Raw genomic sequence first — 15,206 nt, 5'->3', positions numbered from 1 at the left:
TGATGTGATCATTTTAAATATGATTTGGCTCTCTGATACCCTTTTTAGAAGTCTCAAAAGCATCAAATTGCATTTTTTAAGCTAACTTGCCAATGGAGCCATTTTCCATGCAGAGTTTCTTAAAACCTGGTTCTTTTGAAAAAATAAATTATTTTAATATATTCAAGTGGTAAAGAAGTGACGAGGCAAAATTTGCTATGTAAAATCTATGTGCCTTGCCTTCTTTTTTTTTCCCCATGTGATCCGTGTCAGTAGCCTGACTAGCATTTATTGCCTTTCCCAAATTGCCCTTGAGGATGTAGTGAGCTATCTTTTTGAGTCAGAGATGTACAGCATGGAAATAGACCCTTTGGTCCAACCCGTCCATGCCGACCAGATATCCCAACCCAATCTATTCCCACCTTCTAGCACCCGGCCCGCATCCCTCCAAACCCTTCCTGTTGATGCAGGTTTTGGGGATTTAGGTGCATCCATAGTGCTGTCAGAAAGAAAGCTGTAGGGTTCTGAAGTGTGTCAGAGTCATAGAATCATAGAGATATGCAGCACTGAAACAGACTCTTCAGTCTGACTTGTCCATGCCAACTAGATATCTTAACCTAATCTAGTCCCATTTGCCAGCACTTGGCCCATATCCCTCTATTCATATTCATATACCTATTCCTATTCATATACCCATCCAGATGCCTTATAACTGTTGCAATTGTACCAGCCGCCATCACTTCCTCTGGCAGCTCATTCTATACACGCACCATCGTCTGTGGAAAAAATTGCCCATTAGTCTCTTTATATCTTTCCCCTCTCACCCTTAACCTATGCCCTCTAGTTCTGGACTCTCCCACCCAGGGAAAAGACCTTGTCTATTTAGCCTATCCATGCCCCTCATGATTTTATAAACCTCTATAAGGTTACTCCTCAGCCTCCGACGCTCCAGGGAAAACGGCCCCAACCTATTCAGCCTCTCCCTATAGTTCAAATCCTCCAATCCTGTGAACATACTTGTAAACTTTTCTAAACCCTTCCAAGTTTCACAATATTCTTCTGATAGGAAGGAGACCAGAATTGCGCACAGTGTTCCAAAAGTGGTCTAACCAATATTTCAAGTCTGGGTGGTGCGTGGCTTGGAGGGGAACTTGCTGGTGATGGTGATTCCATTCAATTTGTCCTTTTGGTGGCAGATGTCGTGGGTTTGGAAGTTGCTGTTGAAGGAACCTGGGTGATTTATTGCAGTGCATCTTGTAGTCTGCGCACATTGCTGCAACTGACCATCAGTGTTGAAGGTTGTGAATAGGATTCCAGTCAAGTGGGCTGCTTTGTCTTGGATGGTGTTGAGCATGTGTTGTTAGAGCTGCACCCATCTGGGCAAGTGGAGAGTATTCCATCCCGTTCTTCTTGACTTGTGCATTGTAGATTGTGGCAGGTTATTTGGAGACTGAGGTGAGTTAGTCGCCAAATTTCTTAGCCTCTATCTTGTTTTAATAATTACTATATTTATATGGTTACTCCAATTCAGTTTCTGATCGATGATAACCCTAAGGTATGGTATGAGTTAAGAATAAATCAGGCTGTTGGGCCCACTTTGCCATTGAATAAAATCATAGTTGATCTGTTTGTTTTAAATTCCATATTCCCACTTGTTTTAAGATCAGCTTTGATTCTGTCATCTAACAAAAATGTCTGCCTTAAAATTATTTAATGATCCTGTCTGCTCCACCTTCTGAGGCATAAGTTCCAAAATTAGTCAACCCTCAGAAAAATATTCCCATCACTTCTGACCTAAAAGGGAGATCTCAGATTTTTAACTAGTGCCCTCTAGTTCTGGACTTGCCCTCGAAAATATTTCCACACCCACCTTGTTAAGGTCTTTTGGGATGTTGGATATTTCAGTCGTCTCACCCCTTGATGTTTTCTCTCTTTTTTTCTGCTGCGTAGACTTAAGAAGTCTGCACAGCAGCAGCTTCCAAAACTGAAGGTTTATGCTCAGAATAGCATGGCATGTCAGTCCTTACTCTTCTAAACTCCAGTGCAAGCAAGCCCAGCTTGTCCAACTTTTTCTCAAAAGATAATCCATTATTCCAACTATCAAACTAGTAAACTTCCTCTGAACACCCCAACACACTTACATCCTTACATAAATTACAAAACCAAAACTCCGTATATTATATCTGTGATGTGAGTCTTGTTAATGTCCTGTATTACATTCTTTCTGTCTGCTCAGGTATCTCAAAGGATGACATTTTATTGCTGTCTTAGTCACTTGCTGTAATTGCATAATTTTTTTTGACTTATGCACTGTAACACTTCACACCGTAGGGATTTGAAGAATCTATGAAAACAGGCCATTTGGCCCCTCGAGTCTACACTGACCCGCAGGGCATCCCACTCCCTACCCTCTGCCTGTAACCCTGCATTCCCTGTGGCCAATCCACCTGGCCTGCACATGCCTGGGCACTTGGGTCCCCCTGCACCAGTAATTCTGCAGTTATGTTTTGATATTAATTCTGCTTTTCTATTCTTGCTGCAAAAATGAACAATTTCAAGTTTAGCAGATTCTTCATCTGCCAGATTTTTACCTTTTTCCTCCATACTCCATCTATCTATATAGCTGTGTAACCTCCATAAGACACTTTCACAATCGTGTTTCCTTCATTTTTGTTTCCCTAATGCAGGGCCCTCCGAGGTCTAGTGACTTCTGTATGTGGAAATCAATATATCAGCATGCTAGTTGACATGTGCAGGACCTTCCAATGGCTGCATGGCTCAGAAGGAGCATTGCTTCACAATATTCATTCTGACCTACCTTTGTGGCAACTAGACTTGCAGATGACATCTACACTTCCCCCACCTAAATCATTTGATTTAAATTGTAAAAACGATAGGGAATTTAATAATGGAAATGCCATTTGAAGGTCAAGGGAAGATGGTTTGATACTTTCTTGTTTGACCTTATCATTGGCATTTTTGAAGCAGGAATGCTATTTCCCACTTGACATTACCCAGGTTTGGCCTTATCCAGGCTTGATGGGAATGGACATTGGCTGCTTCAATCTCTGAGGAGTCAAATGCTGCTGAACATTGTCCAATCATCTGCTAATATCCCCACTCTGACACTGATGAAGGAAGCTCTTTCGTGACGTAACTGAAGCTGCTTGGGATGGGGAACTCTTGAAGTGATGTTTTGGGACTGAAATGAATGGCTTTCAACAATGACACTCACCTTCCTTTGTGCTAGGTATGACTCCAATCAGTGGAGAGTTTTCCCTCGGTTGACTTCAGTTTTATTAATGTTGCTTGATGCCATACTTTCAAATACAGCCTTGATGTCAAAGGCAGTGACTATTATTTCACTTCTAGAGTTGGGTGTTTTTGCCCATGCTTAGACCAAGACTACAATAAGGTCAAGAGCTGAGTGACCCTGGTAGTCTCTAAACTGAGCATTATCAATCAGAATTTGCCTCTTAATTTAATGCTAACTTACTTGAAGAGTATTGATCTTTAAACTTACTCGCACTCATTAAACTTGAGCATGAGGTCGTTTGTGCTAAGCTATTTTTTAGGTTTTCCAAAAACGCTAGTTGTAAATTAAACTGTAGATTCCCCTATTCCATGCACACAGGCTAGTGTAAGCTTGTGGGGAAAATAATTTAGCTTTTGAAAATCTTCCCTTCATTGTTCCTCCATTTGTCATGTCTACAATGCTGCGTGTTTAGTGCTTCTTGCTGATGTATGCAAGAGTAGCATTTGGCAACATGGGGTTTTGACACCGACTTAATCCCCTTTTTATTATAGTATGCTATTCACTTGTGTTCTTGAGCAGCTTCTCACCTTTTTAAAAAGATTTGAACAAGGACACCACGTGGGTAAATAACAGAATGGTTTTAAAATGCTCTTCCTTCATTCTAGCTCCTTGGAGTTGTGGATATCTCCAATCTTCACTTTTCTGTAATATGTATTTCTCTGTCTGACTACAGCAGTGGTATCTGAATTTTGTGCATGAGATATGTGCTTTAAATTAACAGGAATGAATTATCAGACAAATAATTTTTGATAAAGCCCTGAACTGCATGTTGTACCAAATTCTTTTGGTGGTCTTAATTTATGCTTTGGTGACTTGCCATTCAAGTCTTAATATAAAGGTTTTTTAAAAGTCTTTCTCCCTGATGTGTTTTCAGAGTTATTTCATGTTATCAGGTTTGCAATCTCTGTATTTGTTTTCTCTGAAACAATAGTTCATCAAACAATAGTTCTATAGATATGCAGCTGTAGTGAATTGAAAGTGCTGAATGTCAGATTTAATGTGTTTGCACTCCTCTGTATCTATAGGTGGGAGAAGTATAATTGAACCTCATTTGTGCATGTGCTGTTTGCAAGCCCCATGCATTATGTTGAATTTTACTTTTGTGCACATTTGAAACTGCTACAAATGTAGAATGAAAGCACTAATTTCATCATTCTTTCAGAATTTTTGATTTTCTAAACCAACCGTTCAATATAAATTTTAGTTGTGAAAACATATTTTGATCAAAATATTTGAGTATGGTACTGGTGCAACCTGAAAATTAGCTAAACTGTATGCTCAGATCTCACAATTCAATTTCAGCTTAGCATTATCAGTCTAGGATCTAAACCTCTGCTTTTTGGAAAGACTTGAGACATTTCTAAATAAAACTTTACATTTGTATTGTATACTTAATCATTTTCATTAATGTGTACAGTTACAAGTGTAAATGTTGAAGTTTTAAATTTCATTATATACTTTTTTAATTTTTGTGAACCTTGTGAGGACCCAAATTATGTAATTTCAGAATGGTACATTTCCAATACAATACTAGCTATTGTGTCTCATAATGTAATACCTTTTAACTTTGTAAATCCTATCGAAGTTACCACTGCAACTACTTTGGAACCTATGTGCCCTGTATGCCAAAATGCATGCACAATAGCTGTGATATCATCAGCCAAAATCAGAATTGAATAAACCAAGTCATTCTGTAATCCTGTCCCCAAGCTGTACTTGCCATATGAACTTGGAGCAACTCTTCAAAAAGTAGTCACTATGACTGCTTTACTACTATTTAGAAAGTAAATTGATGTACGCTTACTCAATGCTGAGTTTCACTGTGATGGTACTTGTCCTTAGAATATGATTTCAAACTGATTTTCTCCTTTCTACATCCCCTTTTTTAAAATAAAACAATTGTCATCCTTAAGCTGCTTTCCTGTGCTGTTCTGGTCATCTGGACACTTCAAGTATGATGTGTAATTTCCCCAGCATCAGACCTGTAAAATAGCCCTAACAGTTACTCTCTTTCTAGTCACCAAGTTCTTTTCATTACTAAGCATTTATTCTTGGAGGGTTCTTATCTGAAGTTCTTTTGAAAGATTAGTTTTTTTTTAAGAGTCCGTTTTTCAGAACTGAGTTGCTATTCATAGTTGTTCAATATGGCCAGCCATAGTCAAGATTTAAAAGAAAGTTCACTTATTTGGTTATGTTTTTCCAAAAAAAATGCTTTGGTCATGAACCTTTGAGGGAAGTGTTTCAGTTATATGATTTATTTTTGTTAATTTGTGCAACTTTCAGTCTTGTAAGTTGATTTGTGTGGGTTGGCATGTGTGACCATCAGAAATGTGATCAATCGAACAGCTGGCAAAACTGCTTCAACATGCAAAACATTTGAAGAGGTTTTCTGCAGACCTACCCAACTTGGATGTGAGTGGCGGTGATTTAATTTATAGATAGTTCTACTTTTAGTTTTGACTCCCATTTGCAGCATGTCTGCAGAGTGCCACAGATTGTCACTGATCTGGTGAGTTCATAGCAAGCTGTTCTAGTGAGCTATTGGTAAATAATGTGGAAGTATTCTATTGAATAGAACTGTGAATCTGGGGGGGAAAGCAACATCAATACATGAGATCAATTTAATTGTTTTCATCTGCAGGTACTCTTGGCATTAACAACATTCCAGTTGCCATTATTGGGAGTTAACTTTGGACAGTCACGCTTATATAGAAGGTAAAGTGTGTGGGTTCTCACCTTATAAATTAATATCTTTGTTAAAAAATATAAGAAGTTTTGCAGATCTTGTTTGAATTTTGGATAGTGTTATATATGATAGTTCTTGCCTGAAAGAGTTAACTGACATCACAAGGTAAGTCTGTTCAGAGTGTAAATGACTGTTTCTGGGAGGTGCTAAGCAATGCTGTTATCTTCTCCAGTGTGCTTCAAAAATTGTTCTTAGTACTATAATCACATGCTGTTGACACTTATGTGTAATTATCGTTGGGTTAAGCCTCTTATAAGAGGCAGTTTTGCATCTTAAATGTACTGTAACTAGCTTTATAAGTAATAAACCTATTTACTGTTCATCAGGCTTAAGCTTGCACTCTGTCTGATGTTGAGTGAGCACTTTCACCTGTCATGGTATCAATAAGCTGGCTAAATAGCAGTAAGAAGGATAGGGGTGTGACCCAAGATATCCCCGATCATATCCAACATTAGCAGCTAGTGACAGCAATGGTGAATTATAAATTGGTGAGCAGTAGTATGATTCATTGTCTTTTATAAGATTATGTCAGCAGTGCAGACTTTTGCCCACACAGTGCTGGCCTAAAAAAAGTATTCAGTTTATATGAAACCCATAGCCATCTGAGGAGAAGAAACAGGGGGAAAGAAAACTCTGGTCAGGAAATTGAGCTTGTATCTTTAAATATTTAAAATTGCAAACAGGCTGTCAGCTATTGTGCAACAGTAAAAAGCTGTAGGAGCCCGAAGAACCCTAAGTATACCTGTAACAGCTCAAATAAGCTAAAAAAAAAATTCAAAGTTGGTGAATGATATGCTGAGCCTCACCAAAGCTACAGGTGAATGAATCAAATTTGTCTTGGGTGGGATTCAATGGCTGGCATTGGACCCCTGTCTTAAGTTATTTCCCTGACGTGGGAGGGTGTAAAAATTGTATTTAAAAATAAATTTCAAGACTGCGAAGCAAATAGAAGCTTAAAATACCATATTAAGCAAACAAGCAGCATTGATACAATTTTAGGGTAATACCTGAACTCATCTGAATCATTTATCATAGAGTTCATGCAGGTTAGCAGTCACCTAACTAATTTTAAATTTGTAACATGAGTGAGTGTTGTGCTCTTGGCTTAAAAAAAAACTTGGCTGAGTAGAATGGAAATGAGCTTCTGACAAAGAACTGCACGAATATCGTTGCTCAAGTTCAAAGACATGCTAACGCCACTCTTAAAATACAGACTGATACTGTGGAATAAGGTTGCATTAGCAGTAATCAACATTTCTCACATCTAATTAGAAATGCATGCTTTGCTCTCCAAATTCTACAGAATGTTGAAGAATTTCACCTAGCTCAGAACCAAATACCAGCGATCGTAGAAACTTCTCTCAACAAGAGGCAGACGTTATTGACCTTTGCTTGCTGAACCTAAAGAAAATGTATTCCACTCGAGATTAATTACACTTGTGTCCAACAATTCTTCATTCTTGATCAAAAGCTGTGGCTGATTTTGCAAGTTTGGAGGGATTATTCTCATCTTTCAACAGCAGATAAATCTTCAGAATCTGATTATTGGGTACCCTGGTCATTGTAATAAGATTGTAAGACACAGGAGCAGAACTTCGGCTATTCAGCCCCTTGAGTCTTTCTGCCATTCAATCATGGCTGATAAGTTTCTCAGGAGAAAGAGAGGACTATAGATGCTGGAGATCAGAGTTGAGAGTGTGGTGCTGGAAAAGCACAGCAGGTCAGGCAGCATCCGAGGAAAAGGAGGATCGATGTTTTGGGCATAAGCCCTTCATCATCAGGCTTATGCCCAAAAGGTTGATTCTTCTGCTCCTCTTATGTAGCCTGACCTGATAAGTTTCTCAACCCATTCTCCTGCTTTCTCCCCATAACCCTTGATCCCCTTGATATCTTTCTGTCTTAAATATATTCAATGACCTGGTCTCCACGAGACCATGTGTGGCAATGAATTCCATAGATTCACCACTCTCCAACTATAGGAGTTGCTCCTTATCTCCATTCTAAAAGGTCTCCCTTTTACTTGAAGGCAATGTCCTCTGGTCCGAGTAATGACTGGGAGTTGAAGGTAGACACATGATACAATCAGTTCAGCTGTTGAGAAGAGTCTATACTGAAATATCATAGCCAGTATTATTGTCTGTGATAGAATCTTATAACTCTTTTGCTAAAGGTTGTGAGCAGGTATTGAGGATCCCATGAGTCTAAATCATTACAGCATCAACGAAAGAAGACTTCATTGTCATAACTGTATTCTGCCATGAATTGAGCAAACTGGAAACCCTTCAAGGGAAACAAAGCAATGAGAGTTCCACGCTTTTGAATTTAGATTGTAGCTACTATGCAGTGCTAAAAGTGTCTAATTATTTATTCCTAATTCTGTGAAAGCATCCATTGATAAAGGAACTGTGATTGCTGCATTATTCCTCATTCTTTAACCACTCTAAATTTGGTATATTAACAGTCTCCAACTGCAAGATGTTTTGTAATAGAATTTACAAAAAATGTTTGGTGTGTTTCTTGTATGCTATTGTGAACTGTCAATAGCCATTGCTGATAAAGTTTCATTTAGACAATAATAAAATCTTTGTGATGGCAATAAAAGCTAGGTTTCCACTAATAATTTGTAGATTTATTTGTTTTACTTAATAGCTTCTGTCAACTGTTGCAGTGATATGAAATGTCATTTATGCTTTTGAACAGTTTTAAAATTTTTAGAACCGAATAGAAAGGAAACGATAAATATATAACTGACGCAAACAAGAATAGTTCAAAGTTTGTGCAAAGATTTGTAGCTCGGGTGCTCGTTGTTGTGGTTCTGTTCGCCAAGCTGGAAGTTTTTGTTGCAAATGTTTCGTCCCCTGGCTAGGCGACATCATCAGTGCTTGGGAGCCTCCTGCGAAGCGCTTCTTTGATGTTTCCTCCGGTGTTTATAGTGGTCTGTCCCTGCCGCTTCCGGTTGTCAGTTTCAGCTGTCCGCTGTAGTGGTTGGTATATTGGGTCCAGGTCGATGTGTTTGTTGATGGAGTTTGTGGATGAATGCCATGCCTCTAGGAATTCCCTGGCTGTTCTCTGTCTGGCTTGCCCTATGATAGTAGTGTTGTCCCAGTCGAATTCATGTTGCTTGTTGTCTGCGTGTGTGGCTACTAAGGATAGCTGGTCGTGTCGTTTCGTGGCTAGTTGATGTTCATGTATGCGGATTGTTAGCTGTCTTCCTGTTTGTCCTATATAGTGTTTAGTGCAGTCCTTGCATGGTATTTTGTACACTACATTAGTTTTGCTCATGTTGGGTATCGGGTCCTTCGTTCTGGTGAGTTGTCTGAGCGTGGCTGTTGGTTTGTGTGCCGTTATGAGTCCTAGGGGTCGCAGTAGTCTGGCTGTCAGTTCCGAGATGCTCCTGATGTATGGTAGTGTGGCTAGTCCTTTTGGTTGTGGTATGTCCTCGTTCCGTGGTCTTTCTCTTAAGAGAACATACCACAACCAAAAGGACAATCCACACTACCATACATCAGGAGCATCTCAGAACTGACAGCCAGACTACTGCGACCCCTAGGACTCATAACGGCACACAAACCAACAGCCACGCTCAGACAACAACTCACCAGAACGAAGGACCCGATACCCAACATGAGCAAAACTAATGTAGTGTACAAAATACCATGCAAGGACTGCACAAAACACTATATAGGACAAACAGGAAGACAGCTAACAATCCGCATACATGAACATCAACTAGCCACGAAACGACACGACCAGCTATCCTTAGTAGCCACACATGCAGACAACAAGCAACATGAATTCAACTGGGACAACACTACTATCATAGGGCAAGCCAGACAGAGAACAGCCAGGGAATTCCTAGAGGCATGGCATTCATCCACAAACTCCATCAACAAACACATCGACCTAGACCCAATATACCAACCACTACAGCGGACAGCTGAAACTGACAACCGGAAGCGGCAGGGACAGACCACTATAAACACCGGAGGAAACATCAAAGAAGCGTTTCGCAGGAGGCTCCCAAGCACTGATGATGTCGCCTAGCCAGGGGATGAAACATTTGCAACAAAAACTTCCAGCTTGGCGAACAGAACCACAACAACAAGAATAGTAGAACTATGTTAAGATCTAATAACGTCTTGCTTTAATTTGAGTACCACATGTACATTACCTGTTAAGTTTTTATTTATGCTTGAGAGCCACTTTGAAACATTTTCTGGCCAACTATTCACTTTGCTCCTTCTACTTGCAACTGAGAATTAGGCAGATTAATAGTCCATGAAGAAATAGACTATTTGAAATCTGCTATATTGGAACCGATACAAAATTAATTTCTACCATTGTTGGACACAGTAATTTACCCTACCCAATGAGTATTAATTGTTATGACTACTTTAAGAATAAGACCATAAGATATGGGAGCAGAATTAGGCCATTTGGCCCATCGAGTCTGCTGCGCCATTTGATCACAGCTGATAAGTTTATCAACCTAATATAAAGTGATGGAGATGTACAGCACAGAAAAAGACCCTTCCACCCAACTCGTCTATGCCGATCAGATATCATAACCTAATATAGTCCCATTTGCTAGCCCTTGGTCCAGATCCCTCTAAACCCTTCCTATTCATGTAACCATCAGATGCCTATTAAATGCTGTAATTGTCCCAGTCTCCCACTTCCTCTGGCAGCTCATTCCATACACGCACCACCCGCTCTGTGAAACAGTTGCCCCTTTGATTCCTTTTAAATCTTTCCCCTCTCACCCGAAACCTATGCCCTCTTGTTCTGGACCCTCCCTCAACTCCAGGGAAAAGACCTTGTCTATTTACTCTACCCCTCATGATTTTATAAACCTCTGTAAGGTCACTCCTCAGCCTCTGATGCTGCAGGGAAAATGGCCCCAGCCTATTCAGCCTCTCCCTATAGCTCAAATCCTCTGACCCTGGCAGCATCCTTGTAAATCTTTTCTGAACCCTTTCAAGTTTCACAATATCCTTCCTTTGGAGGGAGACCAGAATTGCACACAATATTCCAAGTGACCTAATCAATATCCTATACAGCTGAAACATGACCTCCCAACTCCGATACTCGATGTTCTGACCAATAATGGCAAGTGTATGTTTTGCCTGTCTTCTGTCTGTCACTTTTGATCACCATACTAACAGCCTATCTTTCTCCTACTTAAATACACTCAGTGACTTGGCAGCCACAGCCTTCTCTGACAATACAGATTGACCACACCCTGACTGAAGTATTTTACTCTCCTCTCATTTCTAAAGGGTTGTCCCTTCGCTCTGAGGCCGTTCACTTGGGTCTTAGTCTCCTATCATATTATGGTCATTGTCTACTAAGAGTTCCTTCCTCTTGAGCTCCCTAATCAAGTCTGCCTTATTATACATCACCAAATCCAGAATTGACTGTTCCTTAGTGGGCCCTACAGCAAGCTGCTCCTAAAAATTCATCTTAGACATTCCTCAAATTTCTTTTATTGAGATTTTTTTCCCTGATTTTATCCAGTCCACCTGCATATTCAAGTCTCCCATGATTAATGTAATAATGCCTTTCTTACATTTTTCTTTCCCACATCCTGACTACTACTACTAGGAGGTTTGTACACAAGTTCCGTCATGGCCCTTTTCCCTTTGTGGTTCCTCAACTCTACCCTCTCAGATTCTGTGCCTTCTGACTCTATATCACTTCTTTCTTTTAATTTTAATTTCTGGATCAACTAGATCTTCTCCTCCCACTCCAAGTTCCTCTGCAGTCCAGATGAGAGATCCTGGGCACCAGGCAGTCAACACAGCCTTTGATACTTTTGATGCTGGCCACAGAGAACATAGTCTATTCCTCTGACTATATTATCTCCTATTACAAGTACATTTCTCTTTCTTTTTCTCTCCACTTTTGAATGGCTCCCTGTACCATGGTGCTATGGTCAGTTTGTTCAGCCTCCATACAGCCTCTGCTCTCATTCACACTGTGAGTAAGAATCTCAAACCTGTTAGGCAAGCTCGTGGGCTGAGACTGCTTCAGCACTACTTCCTGGATCCCTCTCCTTGCCTTGCTCTTAGTCACATCCTCATATCCCTGATCACTGATCGAGTTTGAGGTGGTTTATTTAAGGGCTGTGACTGTCACCTGAAACACCGCATCCTGGTAACTCTCCCACTCCAAAGTTTTGCACCGCTTAAAACTCACACCAGCTCATCAACTCTGAGGCAGAGTTCCTAAAATAATTAACAATTGCCACAGATGTGGTCACTATGAACCACAATGGGGTCCACTAACTCACACAACATGCCGTCACGACATATTGCTCTGCATGTCCATTTCACTTAGTCCTTAATTTGATTTTAGAAATTTTCTACTGGGCTGTTAAGTTTGCAACCTGTAAATATTACTCCTGTTTACCTTGCTCTGAAGGTAAGCAATGATAGTCAAATTAGTAAGCTATCATCAATCAATGAACTTCCAGTTTACCTGTGATATCACACTTTTGTACTGGGCCCGATTCTGGGCTTCAGTTTGGCCTCTTTTTAAAAAAGCACCATAGAAGCTATGAGCCAAAAAAAGGAAGCAAGCAAAAAAGCATCTCTTCCCTCTGAACTGAATTCCCACACTATCTCCCAATGCCTTTTCACGGGACTACTGAAATTTAAACTTTTAACGTGGAGAAAGAAAAAGATTTACAAGTAATGTTCTCGTTGCCTCCAAATTTCCTGAATTATATAATCACACTAGGAGAAAATGAGGACTGCAGATGCTGGAGATCAGAGCTGAAAAGTGTGTTGCTGGAAAAGCGCAGTAGGTCAGGCAGCATCAAAGGAACAGGCGAATCGATGTTTCGGGCATAAGCCCTTCTTCAGGAATGAGAAAGGTGTGCCAATCAGGCTAAGATAAAAGGTGGGGAGGAGGGACTTGGGGGAGGGGCATTGGGAATGCGATAGGTGGAAGGAGGTTAAGGTGAGGGTGATAGGCCGGAGAGGGGGTGGGGACGGAGAGGTCGGGAAGAAGATTGCAGATCAAGAAGGTGGTGCTGAGTCTAAGGGTTGGGACTGAGATAAGGTGGGGGGAGGGGAAATGAGGAAGCTGGTGAAATCTGCATTCATCCCTTGTAGTTGGAGGGTTCCTAGGCGGAAGATGAGGTGCTCTTCCTCCAGGCATCGTGTTGCATGGTCTGGCGATGGAGGAGGCCAAGAACCTGCATGTCCTTGGCGGAGTGGGAGGGGGAGTTAAAGTGTTCAGCCACGGGGGAGTTGGGTTGGTTAGTGCGAGTGTCCTAGAGGCGTTCTCTGAAATGTTCCGCAAGTAGGCGGCCTGTCTCCCCAATGTAGATTGAGGCCACATCGGATGCAGTAAATGATGTGTGTGGAGGTGCAGGTGAATTTGTGATGGATATGGAAGGATCCCTTGGGGCCTTTGAGGGCAGTGAGGGGGGAGGTGTGGGCGCAAGTTTCGCATTTCTTGCGGTTGCAGGGGAAGGTGCAGGGAGTGGAGGTTGGTTTGGTGGGGGGTGTGGACCTGACGAGGGAGTCTCAGAGGGAGTGGTCTTTCTGTAACGCTGATAGGGGAGGGGAGGGGAGGGAACTATATCCTTGGTGGTGGGGTCTGTTTGGAGGTGGCTGAAATGATGAAGGATGATACAATGTATCTGGAGGTTGGTGGGGTGGTAGGTGAGGACCAGTGGGGTTCTGTCCTGGTGGCGATTGGAGGGGCGGGGCTCAAGGGCGAGGAGTGGGAAATGGAGGAGATGCGGTGGAGAGCATCATCAATCACGTCTGAGGGGAAATTGCGGTCTTTGAAGAAGGAGGCCATCTGGGTTGTTCGGTATTGGAATTGGTCCTCCTGGGAGCAGATGCGGCGGAGGCGAAGGAATTGGGAATGCTGCCTGGAGGAAGAGCACCTCATCTTCCGCCTAGGAACCCTCCAACTACAAGGAATGAATGTAGATTTCTCCAGCTTCCCCATTTCCCCTTCCCCCACCTTATCTCAGTCCCAACCCTCGGACTCAGCACCGCCTTCTTGACCTGCAATCTTCTTCCCGACCTCTCCACCCCCACCCCCTCTCCGGCCTATCACCCTCACCTTAACCTTCTTCCACCTATCGCATTCCCAACGCCCCTCCCCCAAGTCCCTCCTCCCTACCTTTTATCTTAGCCTGATTGGCACACCTTCCTCATTCCTGAAGAAGGGCTTATGCCCGAAACGTCGATTCTCCTGCTCCTTGGGTGCTGCCTGACCTGCAGCGCTTTTCCAGCAACACATTTTTCAACTCTTATATAATCACGCTGGCTGTTTCTCACTCTGGATGTGATTTCTCCTTCCATATTTAACATTTTTTTTGTGGGTTTTAATTTGAAAGATTGTGAAAGATAATTAAGAAAGAGGTCAGAGGAAAGACAGTAAATTTTTTCAACAGATATTTTGTGGTGGTCATATATCTTGGTTTACAGTTGCAATTTATTTGGACTTGGTAAAAAGAAGGAACTCCTGGCTTGGCTCTCTGCTTTCTGAAAAACAATGTGTATACTGGCTGTCCTCTTGAAGAGTATCTGGAAGATTTCTCGGTGTTGTATTTCGTGAATAAGCTGCTTCTGCCAAGGTCCCAGAGCCAACTCCCTATGTTTGGTGATGCCCATCTACTGTAATATCAGACTGATGGCATTTGAACACTGAATACATTACTCTTTTTGCCTTCAAGCACTAAGATTTATTGCCTAAAAGTAGTTTTCCCCAAAGTAATTCTGCGCTGAGAGAAATCGGTCATCTTTTCCTTTGGGGCGGCATGGTGGCTCAGTGTTTAGCACTGCTGCCTCACAGCACCAGGGTCCCAGGTTCGATTCCAGCCTCTGGCGACTGTCTATGTGGAGTTTGCACATTCTCCCGGTGTCTGCATGAGTTTCCTCTGGGTGCTCTGGTTTCCTCCACAGTCCAAAGATGTGTAGGTTAGGTGAATTGGCCATGCTAAAATTGCTCATAGTGTTAGGTGCATTAGTCAGAGGGAAATGGGTCTGGGTAGGTTACTCTTTGGAGGGTTGGTGTGGACTGGTTGGGCCGAAGGGCCTGTTTCCACACTGTAGGGAATCTAATCTAATCTAATCTTTGTGTGTGTTTGGATTATTGAAGAGAAATAATCACTTATATTTTCACATTACAAACTGTGTT

General features: G+C 41.6%; 1 protein-coding gene across 1 annotated transcript in view; it reads left to right on the top strand.

The window, feature by feature from the left end:
* Positions 1-15,206, top strand: part of LOC122563138 (sortilin-like) — an 80,524-nt gene that overhangs the window by 16,619 nt on the left and 48,699 nt on the right. Inside the window, exon 3 of the mRNA XM_043716597.2 lies at positions 5,937-6,010. Within this exon, the coding sequence (XP_043572532.2) occupies positions 5,937-6,010 (74 nt within the window). The remainder of the gene's footprint in view (positions 1-5,936; positions 6,011-15,206) is intronic.

This window comes from Chiloscyllium plagiosum, unplaced genomic scaffold (assembly GCF_037043375.1).
Source record: "Chiloscyllium plagiosum isolate Xiang-an unplaced genomic scaffold, Cpla_swu_hap1 HiC_scaffold_26, whole genome shotgun sequence".
Lineage (NCBI taxonomy): Eukaryota > Metazoa > Chordata > Chondrichthyes > Orectolobiformes > Hemiscylliidae > Chiloscyllium > Chiloscyllium plagiosum.
The sequence above is the reverse complement of the archived record's forward strand: the minus strand, read 5'-3'. Positions and strand labels throughout refer to the sequence as shown.